Below are 15,028 nucleotides of genomic sequence, written 5' to 3'. Positions count from 1 at the left end.
TCAACCATTCTATCAGCTGGTACCAAAGCTGATTCTAGACGTGGGAGGATTGCTCAGGTTGCCGCCGCCTGATAGGCTCTTAAACAGTCGGCCAAAGTCATTGGGGCGGGGTGAAGTGGGCGATAAAGACATATTGGGCAGGGTCACCCCCCTGCCCCTCCCGAAGCATACTTGGTGGCAACAGAGGCTGTCCGCCACGGGCCTGTGGTGGCTTCTTCCCACCTGACCGCTGTCAATGGGGTTACTCAGAGCAGGAATTTCCCCGCGCTTTGCGGTGTGTGCTCTGGTGGCCGAGGTAGTTCGTCACTAGCTGGCGGTGGGATTTTCAACAGCGTTTTGTGTCGTAACCCGGCCACACCACCGGGGAACCCGCCGGGGGGGGGTTCAGCATCATCGTGACTGGAAGATCCTGCCAGCATGAATGATGGGAAAATTCTGCTCCCTTCGCACTCTCCAGCGGGGGTGGGGTGGAGGGAGGGGGGGGGGGGTGTCAAAGCAGGTGGGAACAGCAGGAAAGTTCCACCCATTGTTGTTCTTGCAGCACTTACACCTTCCCCTAATTTTCCCAGGGCTACTTTCGCTACAGTAACTTTAGCACAAAAGCCCTGTCCCAAGGGAATTCCCAGTCACGAAAATCTGCGTGGATTGTCTTCTTTTCCCCGGTCCACAATAACAACGTGCATTTATATAGCTACTTCGACATAGTAAACATCCCAAGCTGCTTCACAGGATCTATATTCACAGGATTCAGGGGCAGCACGGTAACATTGTAGGGCAGCACGGTAGCATTGTAGGGCAGCACGGTAGCATTGTAGGGCAGCACGGTAACATTGGAGGGCAGCACAGTAGCATTGTGGATAGCATAATTGCTTCACAGCTCCAGGGTCTCAGGTTCAATTCCGGCTTGGGTCACTGTCTGTGTGGAGTCTGCACATCATCCCCGTGTGTGCGTGGGTTTCCTCCGGGTGCTCCGGTTTCCTCCCACAGTCCAAAGATGTGCAGGTTAAGTAGATTGGCCATGATAAATTGCCCTGAGTGTCCAAAATTGCCCTTGGTGTTGGGTGGGGTTGCTGGGTTGTGGGGATAGGGTGGAGGTGTTGACGTTGGGTAGGGTGCTCTTTCCAGGAGCTGGTGCAGACTCGATGGGCCGAATGGCCTCCTTCTGCACTGTAAATTCTATGATAAATATATGAAATGAAAATCGCTTATTGTCACGAGTAGGCTTCAATGAAGTTACTGTGAAAAGCCCCTAGTCGCCACATTCCGGCGCCTGCCCGGGGAGGCTGGTACAGGAACCGAACCGTGCTGCTTGGTCTGCTTTAAAAGCCAGCGATTTAGCCGAGAGAGCCGAGCGACACGGTAGCACAGTGGTTGGCACTGTTGCTTCACAGCTTCAGAGTCCTCGGTTCGATTCCCAGCTTGGGTCACTGTCTGTGCGGAGTCTGCACCTTCTCCCCGTGTCTGCGTGGGTTTCCTCCGGGTGCTCCGGTTTCCTCCCACAAGTCCCGAAAGACGTTCTGTGAGGTGAATTGGACATTCTGAATTCTCCCTCAGTGTGCCCAAACTGGCGCCGGAGTGTGGCGGCGAGGGGCTTTTCACAGTAACTTCACTGCAGTGTTAATGTAAGCCTACTGGTGACAATAGTAAAGATTATTATTATCAGACAAAATTGTGACACTGAGCCTCGTACGGAGGTACGAGGACTGGTGGGCAAAGGTCTGGTCGAAGAGCTCGGAGTTTGGCTGGCAGGAGACAGGGAGAGATGGAGAGGTTTAGGGAGGTAATTCCAGAGCGGAGGCTCAAGGCAGCTGTCCAGGGGCATTGCCAACCTGCAGGTGACTCTTGCTTTTTCCGCCAACCTCCAAAATCCACCAGTCAGGGAAGGGTGGGAGGGGGCGGGTCCATTCCATTTTGGTGGAGCCACAGCTGTAGGAGACTCAAAACAATATGAGCTTACGCATTAGGAGCAGGAGTAGGCCACTCGGCCCCTCGAGCCTACCCCGCCATTCAATAAGCTCATGGCTGATTTAAACCTCTACTCCATATTTCTGCCTACCCCTCGTTAATCTACCATCTCCTTGCTTACCCTGCCTTAAAAATATTCAAGGACTCTTTTCAAGAAGCGAGTTCCAAAGACTCACGGCCCTCAGAAAGAAAACCTCTCCTCATCTGTGTCTTAAATGAGCGAGCGCTCATTTTTAAACAGTGACCCCCCCCCCCCCCCCCCCCCCCCCCTCAACCCCCCCGGCACCCCTCCTCACCCCCCCCCCCCCCCCCCCCCCCCCACTCCCCCCCACCCTCCACCCCAGTTCTGGATGCTTACCACATGCGGGAACGTCCTCTCCACATCTACCCTGTCGCTGCCCCCTCAGGAGCTTAAAGGTTTCAATCAAGTCGCCTCTTACTCTTCTTAACTCTAGCCGCCACAAGTCTAGCCCTTCCAGCCTTTCCTCATCAGACAACCAGCCCAATCCGGGCTTTAGTCTTGTAAAGTGACAATTGCCTTTTCATCCCTGCCATAGGTTTGAGTCCTCCTTGTTGACTATGGAGCAGGGTGAGGCGAGGAATAGCAGCCCTTCCTAACACTCGTTCCTCAGGCCTTGGGCGATGGACGCCACAGGCTTCGATTTCACTGAGAAACGAAGGCAGCAGACTTGTTAAAGAAAATGTCAAAGATCCACAGCTCCAGCATCACATCCCCTATTTATGTTTGTATCACACCTCTCACAAGGTAAAACATGCCAAGGTCCATCACAGGCACGTTCTCAACATTTTAAGCACGGTATGATCGATGAACGTCTAACAACTCTATTGTTTCTTTCATATTATTACGAATTCTCACACATCACACCCTTGGACAGAATAAGAGTCTGAAAGGCTAAATTCTCTCTGCACTGCAAGAGGTAATAAATAAATGCAAAGCACCGTGGGGCTCACAGAATGGGCAAGCGTTGTTGTTAAGCAGAATGCCGTTTCCCGTGTGCGTGCGTGTGTGTCTGTGTGTATGTGTATGTGCGTGTGTGTGTGTATGTGCATGTATGTGTGTGGCGTGTATGTCTGTGTCTGTGTGTGTGTGTGTGTGTCCGTGTGTGTGTGTATGTGTGGCTGTGCATGTGTGTCTGTGTGTGTCTGTGTCTGTGTGTGTGTACCTGTGAGTGCACCTGTGTGAGTCTGTGTTTTATGTGTGTGTGTACCTGTATGTGTGTGCGTATGTGTCTGTGTATGTGTGTGTGTCTGTGTGTGTGTGTACCTGTGAGTGCGTCTGTGTGTGTGTCTGTGTTTTATGTGTGTGTGTACCTGTGTGTGTGTGTGTATGTGTCTGTGTATGTGTGTGTGTCTGTGTATGTGTGTACCTGTGTGTGTGTGCGTGTGCGTGTGTGTCTGTGTATGTGTGTGTGTCTGTGTGTGCGTGTCTGTGTGCGTGTGCGTGTGTGTTCTCCTCTGTTCACTCCTCGACCTCTCAGTTGTCCAGACAGGTTATTAAATAGACGCCACTGGTGAATCCAGGGAGCTGTCCATTTCAACCATTTGCCAAAGAGGAAGTTTACACTTACCAAGCCGGCGAGCAGGTCAAACATGCAGCATTTGACGGGCTGCACGAGTGCCGCTTCAAGGCTGAACAGCGACTTGGTCTCCATATCCATCCCCCTCCTCCTGTGCTGACAATGACCGAGCTTTGGATGGTACCTCACATGGCCGTTTCTAAACACGCCTGCCGGTGAGTAACGCAGGGACCTCCGTGCACACAGTGACTGGCGAGAGGAAGTCCGCCTCACTCCTGTTTCTGTTTTGCACTGAATCAGGCGGATACTGTACAAAGCTTCCTTCCTTTCGGCTCCGGTTCGAGAAAGTGGCAGCTTTCAGCTGGCCAGCTCACCGACTTCCCTTTGCATGCTGTAACACGCTCCCAGATTTGCAAGTGGCTGTCAAAACGCTTCAGAACATAAAGCACACTGCACAGTTCATTTCTATTCTGGAGTGGCTGCAGCAGTGTGGCTCGGCTACACTTACTCTGGGAGATTGTGTGCCAGTGAAATCAAACTGGTCACAATTTGTGTTAAAGCTGCTACGTTGCTGCTCTTTCTCTTGAAACAATTGCCTGCAAACACGATTGGATGAAGAAGAGAAAGACTTGCATTTATGTAGCGCCCTTCACAGAAGTCCCAAAGTGTTCTGCGGCCAATTAAGTCTTTCTGACGTGTATGGAGACCGTTGGAAAGTAGGAAACACACAAGCTAGTTCGGGCACAGCAAGATCCCACAGATTGCAACGTGATGAAGGCCAAATCTATCCGTTTAGGACCAGAGATTCCCGCCCATAGTCAGCGTTCCTTCTGCTGGCCCGTCAAATTATCCATCCCGCCCGCCCTGATTCCCACGGCGGGCGGGATGGGAAAATTTAGGACCAGGTGCGCGATGTAAAATCGCCCAGAACACCAGCAAAACCTCCCGAGCTCTTTTCTAAGTCGTGCCATGGGATCCTTTCTGCCCCCCAACCCCCACAAGACAACGGGGTGTCCATGGGTCTTTGGGCAAACTGGATGGGGATCTGAGGGAGTGCTGCAGGGCAGGAGGTGTTGGCTTTTGGATGAGGCCTTAAACTGAGGGACTGCCTGCCCCCTCAGGTGAATGTGGAGGATCCCATGGCATTACTTCAAAGGAGAACAAGGGGTTTAACACCACAGCCCTGGCCGTATATTTATCCTTCAGCTAACATCACTAAAACAGATTATCATTCTCACATATAAGGAGCTTGCTGTGCCCAAATTGGCTTCCACCTTTCCTACTTTACCACCGCACTTACGCTTAAAGCTGGAAAGCGCTTTGGAATGCCCTGTGGTCACAAAAGGTGCTATATAAATAGAAGCTTTACTTTATTTTATAATGGGTCTGTCGGTCACCTTGTGCCAGGGCCTCTGGTGAAAGACACAGGGCGAAATTCTCCGACCCCACGCAGGGTCGGAGAATTGGCGGGAAGCGGCGTTATTTCCGCTCCCGCAGGTTTGGTAATTCTCCCGCCGGTCATAAACTGGCGTTGTGCAAATCCCGCCGGCAGCCTGTGAAAACAGCTGGCGCCGGCGGGATTTCATTTTTTAAAAAACTTACCTTAAATCTCCGGCCCGGATGGGCCGAAGTCCCGCCGCTGGGAGGCCTTCTCCCGCCGCCGAGGTTTAAACCACCTCTGAAACGGCGGGCTCAGTGGCGCGAGCGGGCCCCCGGGGTCCTGGGGGGGCGGGGGGCGATCAGACCCGGGGGGGGGGGTGCCCCCACGGAGGCCTGGCCCGCGATCGGGGCCCCCCGCTCACTCCGCGGGGCAGTGCCGTGGGGGCACTCTTTCTCCTTCCGCTCCGCCACGGCCTCCGCCATGGCGGACGCGGAGGAGAACCCCGCATCGCGCATGCGCCGGCAGTGACGTCAGCGGCCAGCTGCCGCTGACGTCACTGCCGGCGCATGCGCCGACCGCCGAAAGCCTTTCGGCCAGCCCCGCTTCCGACGGCGCCGGGTGTTTGCGCCAGTCTACCGGTGCAAACTGCTCCGGCGCGGGGCTGGCCCCCAAAGGTGGGGAGAATTCCCCACCTTTGGGGAGGCGCGACCCCTGAGTGGTTGGCGCCACTCCCCTACGCCGGCACCCTCCGTCACGCCGGGTAGGGGAGAATCCAGCCCACAGTTGCCAACGATGGGGAGAGGGGTGGGTCAGAGTTAGTGTAATGATGAGACAAAGATAAGGGACAGAAAGATGAAAGGATAAGATAGCGAAACAACAATACAAAAATGACTGGAGCACAGAATCATAGAATCCGCCCATCGAGTCTGCATCAGTCCTACCCAAACCCACACCTCCACCCTATCCCCACAACCCAGCCGACCTTTCTGTTGGACACTAAAGGCAATTTAGCATGGCCAATCCACTTAACCTGCACATCTTTGGACTGTGGGAGGAAACCGGAGCACCCGGAGGAAACCCACACAGACACGGGGAAAACGTGCAGAATGTGCAGACTCCGCACAGGCAGTGACCCAAGCCGGGAATCGAACCTGGGACCCTGGAGCTGTAAAACAACAGTGCTAACCACTGCACTACCATGCCGCCTCAGGTCAGGGTCTCAACAGATTTATATGGGGCAATTATACAATAAATTGCCTAAAAAACACGATGTGGAGATGCCGGTGTTGGACTGGGGTGAGCACAGTAAGAAGTCTTACAACACCAGGTTAAAGTCCAACAGGTTTGTTTCAAACACTAGCTTTCGGAGCGCAGCTCCTTCTTCAGGTGAATCACCTGAGGAAGGAGCAGTGCTTCTAAAAAACACATCAGAGAGTTGAGAAATACAAGTACAATTGTCAGGTAGTATTCAGATTGATTTATTTAAATTCAGATTCAAACTAGATGTGGATGATGGGTGGACCAGTGGAAGTTCATCGACTTAGTTTACTCCTTCCCCACGACAATCCTGTATTGACAACATGTCAAGACGCATCTTCATTTGGCTGAGGGAGAAAAACAAGCTCTAATGGAACGGTTCTGTCCATACCTGGATAAGAACCCAGTATCACATAGGATTGGTACAGGCAGGAATGTGGGCCTACGAAAGATTGGTCATCTCTCTGTCCCGTATTCTCGGAACCTGAGACAATGACACATTTCTTCTCTTTCAGGTGACAGGCCTGTTGGCATATTGCCATTTTTTGTTTGTTTCTTGTTGTTTTACAGAGTTCGATCGGACGGGGCGGCCATCTTGGTTCGGTGTAGGCCCAACAACACTGAAGCCCCTCAGGGTAACTGAATAGGATTACAGATTGTCAGCTCTGGCTGGACAGACTCCGGGGACATGCAAGCGGAAGTAACATCATGGAACCCAGCAACGTGACACGAGCTGGTTCTCGGGTTTATGAGTTGGCTACGAAAAGAGATACATAAATACACATCCTGCCCCACCTCCTCTTACTGCTGTCGATACACAATGATTAGGTTGGGGGGGGGGGGGGGGATACTGGAAACATCAGCAAGAAGAAAATCTCAATCTGAACGGAACCATCGACCATCTGTCACAGCCGTATCCTGCCACTACTCTGACCCATCACCTCAAACTCTTACGTTCCACTTGACGAGTGGTGTCCGTGCTCTCCTCGCAACCCCTGCGACCTGGCTGCAGTGTCTTCTGGGAGCTGTAGGCCTGCTCACTGCCCGGTCTCCCACCCTCCTCCACCCAGGGACAGAAAGTCCACACGTTTCCCAGCCAGTACCCTGGGGACTCTCCCACCTGGTTGAAAGGGGTTATGACACTTGAGAGGCTCACCCCAATGGCATCAATGCAAGGTATTATTTCAAAACCCTTTCCTTAATTGGCCACCGGGTGATCGGTGCCGATTCCAGGTGACATTCTGGGAGGGGGGGGGGGGGGCAGTGGCAAACCTGTCAAACCTAACAAAATTACACAGTATTTACAATACAAGAACAACTATTAGCCCAACCAGCCTAACGGTGTCTATTCTGCAAAAGAATCTCCACCCTACCCTCATATCCTCTTCCCTGCTATTTAAGGAAAATCTTTTCTCATGATTTCAACATGATATCCTCCTCGACCATTCCCTGTGGCAGTGAGTTCCATACTCCCACCGCTCCCAGGATAAGGAGGTTTCTCCTGAATTCACTGTTAGATTAATCAGCCACCATTTTATGTTTATTGTTTTGGACTCATCCCCGCCATGCAAAACGCAGGCCTATCCTATCAAACGCTCTCATCATCTCAGAGGCCCCAGGGGATGTGGTGATATGCATCACTGTAAATACACAAGGGGTTAATGTAAATACACGTAGACTAGCTAGACACTAGAGGGAGCACCAGAGATATGACACACAGACACTCAACCAATAGAACAGTAAGATAGGACACGACCAATTGGCATTCATGATACACACAGAGGTGACACTACCACAGGAGGGCATTACACCAACCCATATATAAAGGACACAGCAGGGCAGCACAGTGGCACAGTGGTTAGCATTGCTGCCTATGGCACTGAGGACCCGGGTTCGAATCCCGGACCTGGGTCACTGTTCGTGTGGACTTTGCATATTCTCCCCATGTCTGCGTGGGTTACATCCCCACAACCCAAAGATGTGCAATATAGGTAGACTGGCCATGCTAAATTGCCCCTTAATTGGAAAAAATAATTGGGTACTCTAAATTTATTAAAAAAAATAAAGGACACAGTGTGATTATATGATCTGCATACTCATCTGCCATTGGGCCAGAACGTCGGCTTACCATTGGCCCTGGTCGGTCATGTGCCTCTCGACCGATTGGCCAAGAGGCTGAGTTAACCACGCCTCTATTAACGAGGTATAAATGCTCAAACGCCTGACGGTCGTCCCTTTCCACTGTAGACGATCGCAGAGCTGTGTTCTAGTTAATTAAAGCCAGACTTTGGTAAATCACTCGCCTCGCGTGCAATCGATGGTACATCACACAGCACACATGATCTTCCTCTTTCCATTGGAGACACTTAGTGAGTACAGACACAGGGTTGATCACACCCACCACGTGGATTGTAGCAGACTGGTTAGATAGTCTGAGTAGCTATAGAAGGATTAACAGTTGTGGCGAACCTAAGTAAGAGAATTGTAAATAGTTTAATAAACGTGTTGAAGTTATCTCCACGTTTGAACCTTCCTTTGTCAGCGTGCACATCAAGGAAGCTGCTTAATGCCACGCCAAGAGCATAACAAGACAGGGGACAGGTCACCCCTCAGCCTTCACTCTGCAGCAGAAAAAGAGCCTGAGCCTCGCCTGCTCATTATCGCCCCTCAGTTCTGGCATCAACGGGATATAGAGACGGCTCAGATCAGCAGTGGAGTGAGGGGGTGGGGGGGGGGGGGGGAGGTAAGTAAGCCTGCCTTCATCCATCCCGCAAAGGCTTCAAAACATGTGACCAAAAATATGCAAGAGCTGACTGACAAGACTGAACATGGCAGTGGGTATTGTACTTGTAAGGAAAATTGATTCTCCGGGCAACACTGAGGCCTGAGGCCTGCTTCCTGCAGCCAACACGCATCTAATTCAAAAGTATAACATTTCATTAAACCCAGCAAAGACACTGCCCCTTTAAAACGTCAGGGATTCCAATGAAGATAACTGTCACAGAAACATTTAGAAGTGAACAAGCAGATTCAATTTAGATAAAACCTGGTTACGGTTGCCATGTAAAATGAGTCACTATTGTCCATGACTGTTATTGCTTGTTCCCTCATTTCCTAAATGCAGGCCGATGGATTTAGAGGTTAAAGTTCACGAACATTCCGCAGCTGCTGCTTCAGGACAAAAGCGGCCTACTCAGAAAATTATGTGCGGCTCCTTTTTGACAACTGACCGCTGAGGTTAACGGGGCCAATCGTTTACATCAACAAAAGGGGCGGTACAGTGGTTAGCACCGCTGCCTCACAGCGCCAGGGACCCGGGTTCAATTCCGGCCTTGGGTGACCTTCTGTGCGGCGTCTGCACATCCTCCCCGTGTCTGTGTGGATTTCCACCGGGTGCTCCGGTTTCCTCCCACAGTCCAAAAATGCGCAGGTTAGGTGGGTTGGCCATGATAAATTGCTCTTAGTGTCCAGGGACGTGCAGGTTAGGTGGGGTTATGGGGATAGGGTGGGGGGTGGGGGTAGGGTGCTCTTTCAGAGGGTCGGTGCAGACCCGATGGGCCGAATGCCCTCCTTCTGCACTGTAGGATTCTATGGTCATAAAACCCCTTGAGGCAAAAGAAATAATAAATTCACGTTCCCCGTCTCTTGGAACTGTGGGAAAAAAAACTTGGTTCCTGAATTGTTTGGCTTGGCGTTCCATCAGTTCTGATTCTGAGTTCCAGCTATGAGTGAGAAACATAGTATTCTCTCCTGTGTGAGGAAAGGTTGTGGGTTCAAGACCCACCCAGGACTTCGAGCACAAAGTCCAGGCTGAGGAGGTGGTGTCTCTAACACCTTTGGGATGATATTGTTCGATTCCTATGACATGAAAAGAAAGCCTGCACTGTATGCTTGTCCTTATTGCTATTTCGATTCAATGGATTTTCTGCTCAACCAAGAAAAGATGACTGCGGCAAATCACCTGACCTTAGAGTCGGCTCTTTGTCTGGGAGCTAACCCCAGGAGTTTCGAGGACAAAATCATTTTCCCAGTTTCTGAAATCTCACGCCTCATTGTGCAGGCTAGCTGCAATCACAAAAGGACCAGAAGACTCGTATTAGACCTGAGACTGTTTAGACCCATTCCAAAGGAAACTACAGGGATCTATATTTGCATCTGATAAGCTCACCTTGCGAGTGCAATCAGTGGATCTGACGAGACAATGGCTTCCCCAACCCTCAGTATAGATGGTAACTCTTGTATATTATCAGTCCTGAAATCAAACTCAATTCCAGACGCTGAATATACATCCCTTTTGAAGCCATTGTGTAGAATGAAGGTCACAGTGACGCCTCTGAAATCACTATATGCTTTTGAGAACTGAGAAATAGTCTGTTGCTTTAATATTCAATTTGTGGGGGCAGCACGGTGGCGCAGTGGGTTAGCCCTGCAGCCTCATGGTGCCGAGGTCCCAGGTTCGATCCCGCCTCTGGGTCACTGTCCGTGTGGAGTTTGCACATTCTCCCCGTGTTTGCGTGGGTTTCGCCCCCACAACCCAAAGATGTGCAGGGTAGGTGGATTGGCCACGCTAAATTGCCCCTTAATTGAAAAAAATGAATTGGGTACTCTAAATTTATAAAACAAAATATTCAATTTGTGAACCAGCAGAAAGCAGGCGCCTCTAGGCAGAACAACAACCTGCCCACCAAGTCTGGCTCTGCTTAAAAATGTTGTATCATCACCGGCACAACTTACTCAATCGCTTTGTTTATGTGCATGTGTGTTTGTGTTTGCACGTGTGTGTGTGTGTGCAGGTGTGTGTTTGTGTCTGTGAGTGTGTGTGCTTGTGTATGTGTGTCTGTGTATGTGCCTGTGATGGTGCACATGTATGTGTGCATGCTTGTGTGTTTGTGTATGCCTGTGCTGTGTGTGTCTATATATGCGCGCGCATGTGGGCGCACGTGCACGGAGTGTGGCACTGCAAATACCCCTTACCCGGGTTTTCAACATGAACGATAAACTAACCTTCTGAATTAATCTTAACCCGAGTTTGCTGTGGATTACTAATGAACTGGATCCCAAAAACGGAGGGATTGGGAAAACATTCACCTTCTTCTGCGTTTGGACAGGTGGTAAGAAGAAATCAGTTTGACTGTCTCTCTCCTCTCTGGAACAATATGTTAATGCCCCACCTGCCCTCTCAGGTGGGTATAAAGGATCCCCATACGGGCAGCACGGTGGCGCAGTGGGTTAGCACTGCAGCCTCACGGCGCCGAGGTCCCAGGTTCGATCCCGCCTCTGGGTCACTGTCCGTGTGGAGTTTGCACATTCCCCCCATGTTTGCGTGGGTTTCACCCTCACAACCCAAAGATGTGCAGGGCGGGTGAATGTGTCGGGTAAGTGGATTGGCCACGATAAATTGCCCCTTAATTAGAAAAAATGAATTGGGTACTCTAAATTTATTTTAAAAATAAAGAAATAAAAGATCCCCATGGCATTATTTCTTCAAAGAGCAGGGAGGTTATGCTTGGTGCCCTGCGCAATAAACAATACCTAAAGTCAGATGGTACGGTAACTATCACATTGTTGTTTGTGGGATCTTACTGTGCCTGACATGTGTCTTACATTCTCACAGTGACTGTTTAAAACTTCACTACCGGAAAGGCACAAATTCCTGAAGTTGTTAAAGGCGCAGCTGGACTCTCCGCTGGCGGGATTCCCCGTTGCACCGGCAGCGCACCCACGCCCGGGGTTTTCCCGGCGATGTGGGGCTGACCATAATGGGAAACCCCATTGGCCGGCTGGCGGGATGGAGAATCCTGCTGCCGGCGGGATGGAGAATCCTGCTGCCGGTGGGGGCGTGCCGCACCAGAAAACGGGAGCGACGGGACGGAGAATCCCGCTGCCGGCGGGACGGAGAATTCCGCTGCCGGTGGGGGCGTGCCGCACCAGAAAACGGGAGCGACGGGACGGAGAATCCCGCTGCCGGCGGGACGGAGAATTCCACTGCCGGTGGGGGCGTGCCGCACCAGGAAACGGGAGCGGCGGGGGAGAATCCCGCTGCCAGCAGGGGCGTGCCGCACCAGGAAACGGGAGCGACGGGACGGAGAATCCCGCTGTCGGCGGGGCGGAGAATCCCGCCCAAGGTTTTTTTCATTCATTTCCTTTCCTGAATTTCTGGCGTTCTTCGTTCCGCACCTTTCTCTGTTATCAGACACAGAGTATACCTTCCGACGGTGCATCCTGACATTTTAATAGGATAGGCATGTTCTCTGGCATTGAAACTCAATGCTGCATTCTTATCAAATGCATTTGTGGTATTTGAGGTAAGCTACGAGTGAAACTGGTTTATATTAAAAAAAAAGAATTTGCATTTACAGAGCACCAATCATGTGCTGAGGATGTTCCCAAGCATGTTTGAGTACGTTTGCTGTAATGTAGGAAACATGGCAGTCAATTTGTACACAGCAAGCTCCCACAAACAGCTACGTGTTAACAGCCAGATCATCTGTTTTTGACTGAGGGAGATATATTAACCAGGACACCAGCGATGTAATAGTACATGGGATAGTACAGCCACATGAGGGGGCAGAGAGGACCTTAGCTTAACAACTCATCCAAAAGGCAGCAGCTTCAACAGTGCAGCATTCCCCCGCTGCTGCACAACTGTGAGAGCCGAGATTATGTGCTCAAGTCTCTCGGGTGGGCCTTCCACCCACAACCTTCTGATTCCTCAGGCGCAAGTGCGACTCCCTGATCCTCAGTTGGGTTCCTCCCTGCATTCTCACTGTGGTTGAATCTTGTAACATTGAGCCTTACCCTGAGGGATCTCAGGCAGACAGCTTAAACCAGGTAGTGCCCAGTTTACGTTATGATGGGCTTGATGTTTCCAGTACTATTGCCCAGGAATGAGCTCCCCTCTCAGAGAGAGCCGGGGGCAGACGTTTCTGCACTCAACTGCTGCTGGAGGCGGGGTATTTGTGTGGGAGGGGAAGAGACTGAGGGAGGGGGGAGTCCCCTTCAGCACTTTTTTAACCCGGCTTGACACTGCGGTGTCAAACCAAATTCCACTGAAGAATCTCAGGCCGCCTCTCACTGACTCTCGATCAGGCCACAACCTTGATGAAACTTTCTCATAGCAACAAGACATTTGTAGGTTAACGTTACCTTTACTCTTTCCTAATACCTGTACCACAGAACTCCACCCCGCCCCCTCACCCCCCTCACTTGCTCACCACTCTTCTCTTCTATAATCAGCAAGCCTTCAAACGCACTGACTTTTTGACTTACACTGCCTCCTGGTATAAAGTTTCTCAACTATACATAAAGTGCAAGTTTGCTGTGCTAAGAGGCGATCAAGTTTGCCAATCAGCCATTGGAAGGAATTCTCCCAAGACCCCACTGGCAGATTCAATGACGGGCATGGTGGGAGAATCTGGCAGGAGGCCCAGAAATTGGTCTCAAGTTGGCTTGAATTTTTGGTGCCAGAGGTTGGCTTGAACCCAATCTCCCATTAACGAGATGCAAATGAAGACCCACCCGCCCAACGCCAAATTCTGCGTGATGCCGCCGTTAAACCCATTCGGAGCAACGTGGCATGCCGATGTTGCGACTCATTTGAATAATATTGCCTGGTGCCACTTCGAAGTTCAGGATGGGGGCCGCCAGCGACCCCCGAACACCATGGGCAGTGGGCGGGGTCAACATCTGCAGATGGGCCTTCCAGGTATCCTGGAGAGGGTCCATCTTCCAGCCTCAGAATGTTCCCAGAGATCCACCTTCTTTTTTCACTGGTGGGTCAGTGACTTTGGCCGCCCTTTGAATATGACGCCCAGACAAGATGGCGGCCATCCAGGCCCTCTCTATACACACACACGCACACATCCTCACGGGACTTAGTCTCAATAGGACAATTGCGTGCGAGGTGCTTTGAGACTTATGTGTGAGGGGGCGGGTGGGAGTGTAATGAGATGCTCTAGAAATGTCACAATTGTTTCCACATCTGGTGGTAATTTTACCAGACTGGCTGGTGGGTTTTCACTGTCTCTGCTGCGCCCTTTTCATAATTAGAATGAGGTGTGTAATTAGCCCTATTTTCCTCCGTGGGTAAGTTTGCCACATGCTACTGCAATGAGCTACTGGCAATTATTGAACTTTGGTAGTGGTTGCCCGCTGGCTATGAGGAGTGAAGGAGATACTCACCTTGCTTAACCCATTCTGACCCAGAGATCACTGTACAACAACGGGATGAGAAACTCTAAACTGGTTATTTATCCCACCCACCATGAGGTAGTTACCCATCCGAGACCCCCACCAACATAAAGCTTCAATGAGTTTATTCCAATATGGGACCCCGGCCAATCGCTTCATCAAAACTGCTGATGTTTGATGAAACTATTGTTCAATGCGCCTGCGGATCGGTGGCCCCCGATCAGTAGCCTGGCCATCCTGGAGGCCCCCCCCCCCCCACTCCCGTAAATGATCCCCCCCCCCCCCCCCCGCCTCCCCCCACCAGGGCAGCCGCGGACTGAGTCCGCAGCAGCCACACTGAGTTCCCGACGGGTGGATTCATGAGGGAACCACGCCGTCAGGCAACTCGGCCAGCGGCACTCGGTTAATCTCCGCGGGGGCCTCTTTCAGTGACTGTCGGCGATTCTCCGGGGACCGGGCACGGAGGCTCGGAGAATCCCGCCCCCTTACTCTGTAACTCCTGTTCTCCATTGAAAGCAGTGGAGTGGGCACTGGTCCATTATCAACAAAACTTAAGCCAATCAGTTCCTTCCCTTCACTTCCATAGATTCACTGCCACTTGACTATCGCTGAAAGTAGAGACATTTTGCTGGCGCTGCTCACACGGCACCAATCAGGACAAATGCAAGATCACCAAATTTCAAATGGTCACCGCAAC

The 15,028-nt window shown here is 51.3% G+C and overlaps 1 protein-coding gene across 2 annotated transcripts in view; it reads right to left on the bottom strand.

Moving 5' to 3' along the window:
* The window catches only part of LOC119955420 (ral guanine nucleotide dissociation stimulator-like), a 187,038-nt gene that overhangs the window by 125,017 nt on the left and 46,993 nt on the right, over window positions 1-15,028 (bottom strand). The window contains exon 1 of one of the 2 annotated variants that reach the window (XM_038781540.1): window positions 3,555-3,722. The exons of the other annotated variant lie outside the window; for it this stretch is intronic. Within the exon in view, the coding sequence (XP_038637468.1) occupies window positions 3,555-3,644 (90 nt within the window). The 5' untranslated portion in view covers window positions 3,645-3,722. Of the gene's footprint in view, window positions 1-3,554; window positions 3,723-15,028 lie in introns of those variants that run through there. 2 annotated transcript variants of the gene reach the window in all.

The sequence above is a fragment of the Scyliorhinus canicula genome, chromosome 21, assembly GCF_902713615.1.
Source record: "Scyliorhinus canicula chromosome 21, sScyCan1.1, whole genome shotgun sequence".
Lineage (NCBI taxonomy): Eukaryota > Metazoa > Chordata > Chondrichthyes > Carcharhiniformes > Scyliorhinidae > Scyliorhinus > Scyliorhinus canicula.
Note: the sequence above shows the minus strand (reverse complement) of the source record. Positions and strands in the feature narration are given on the sequence as shown.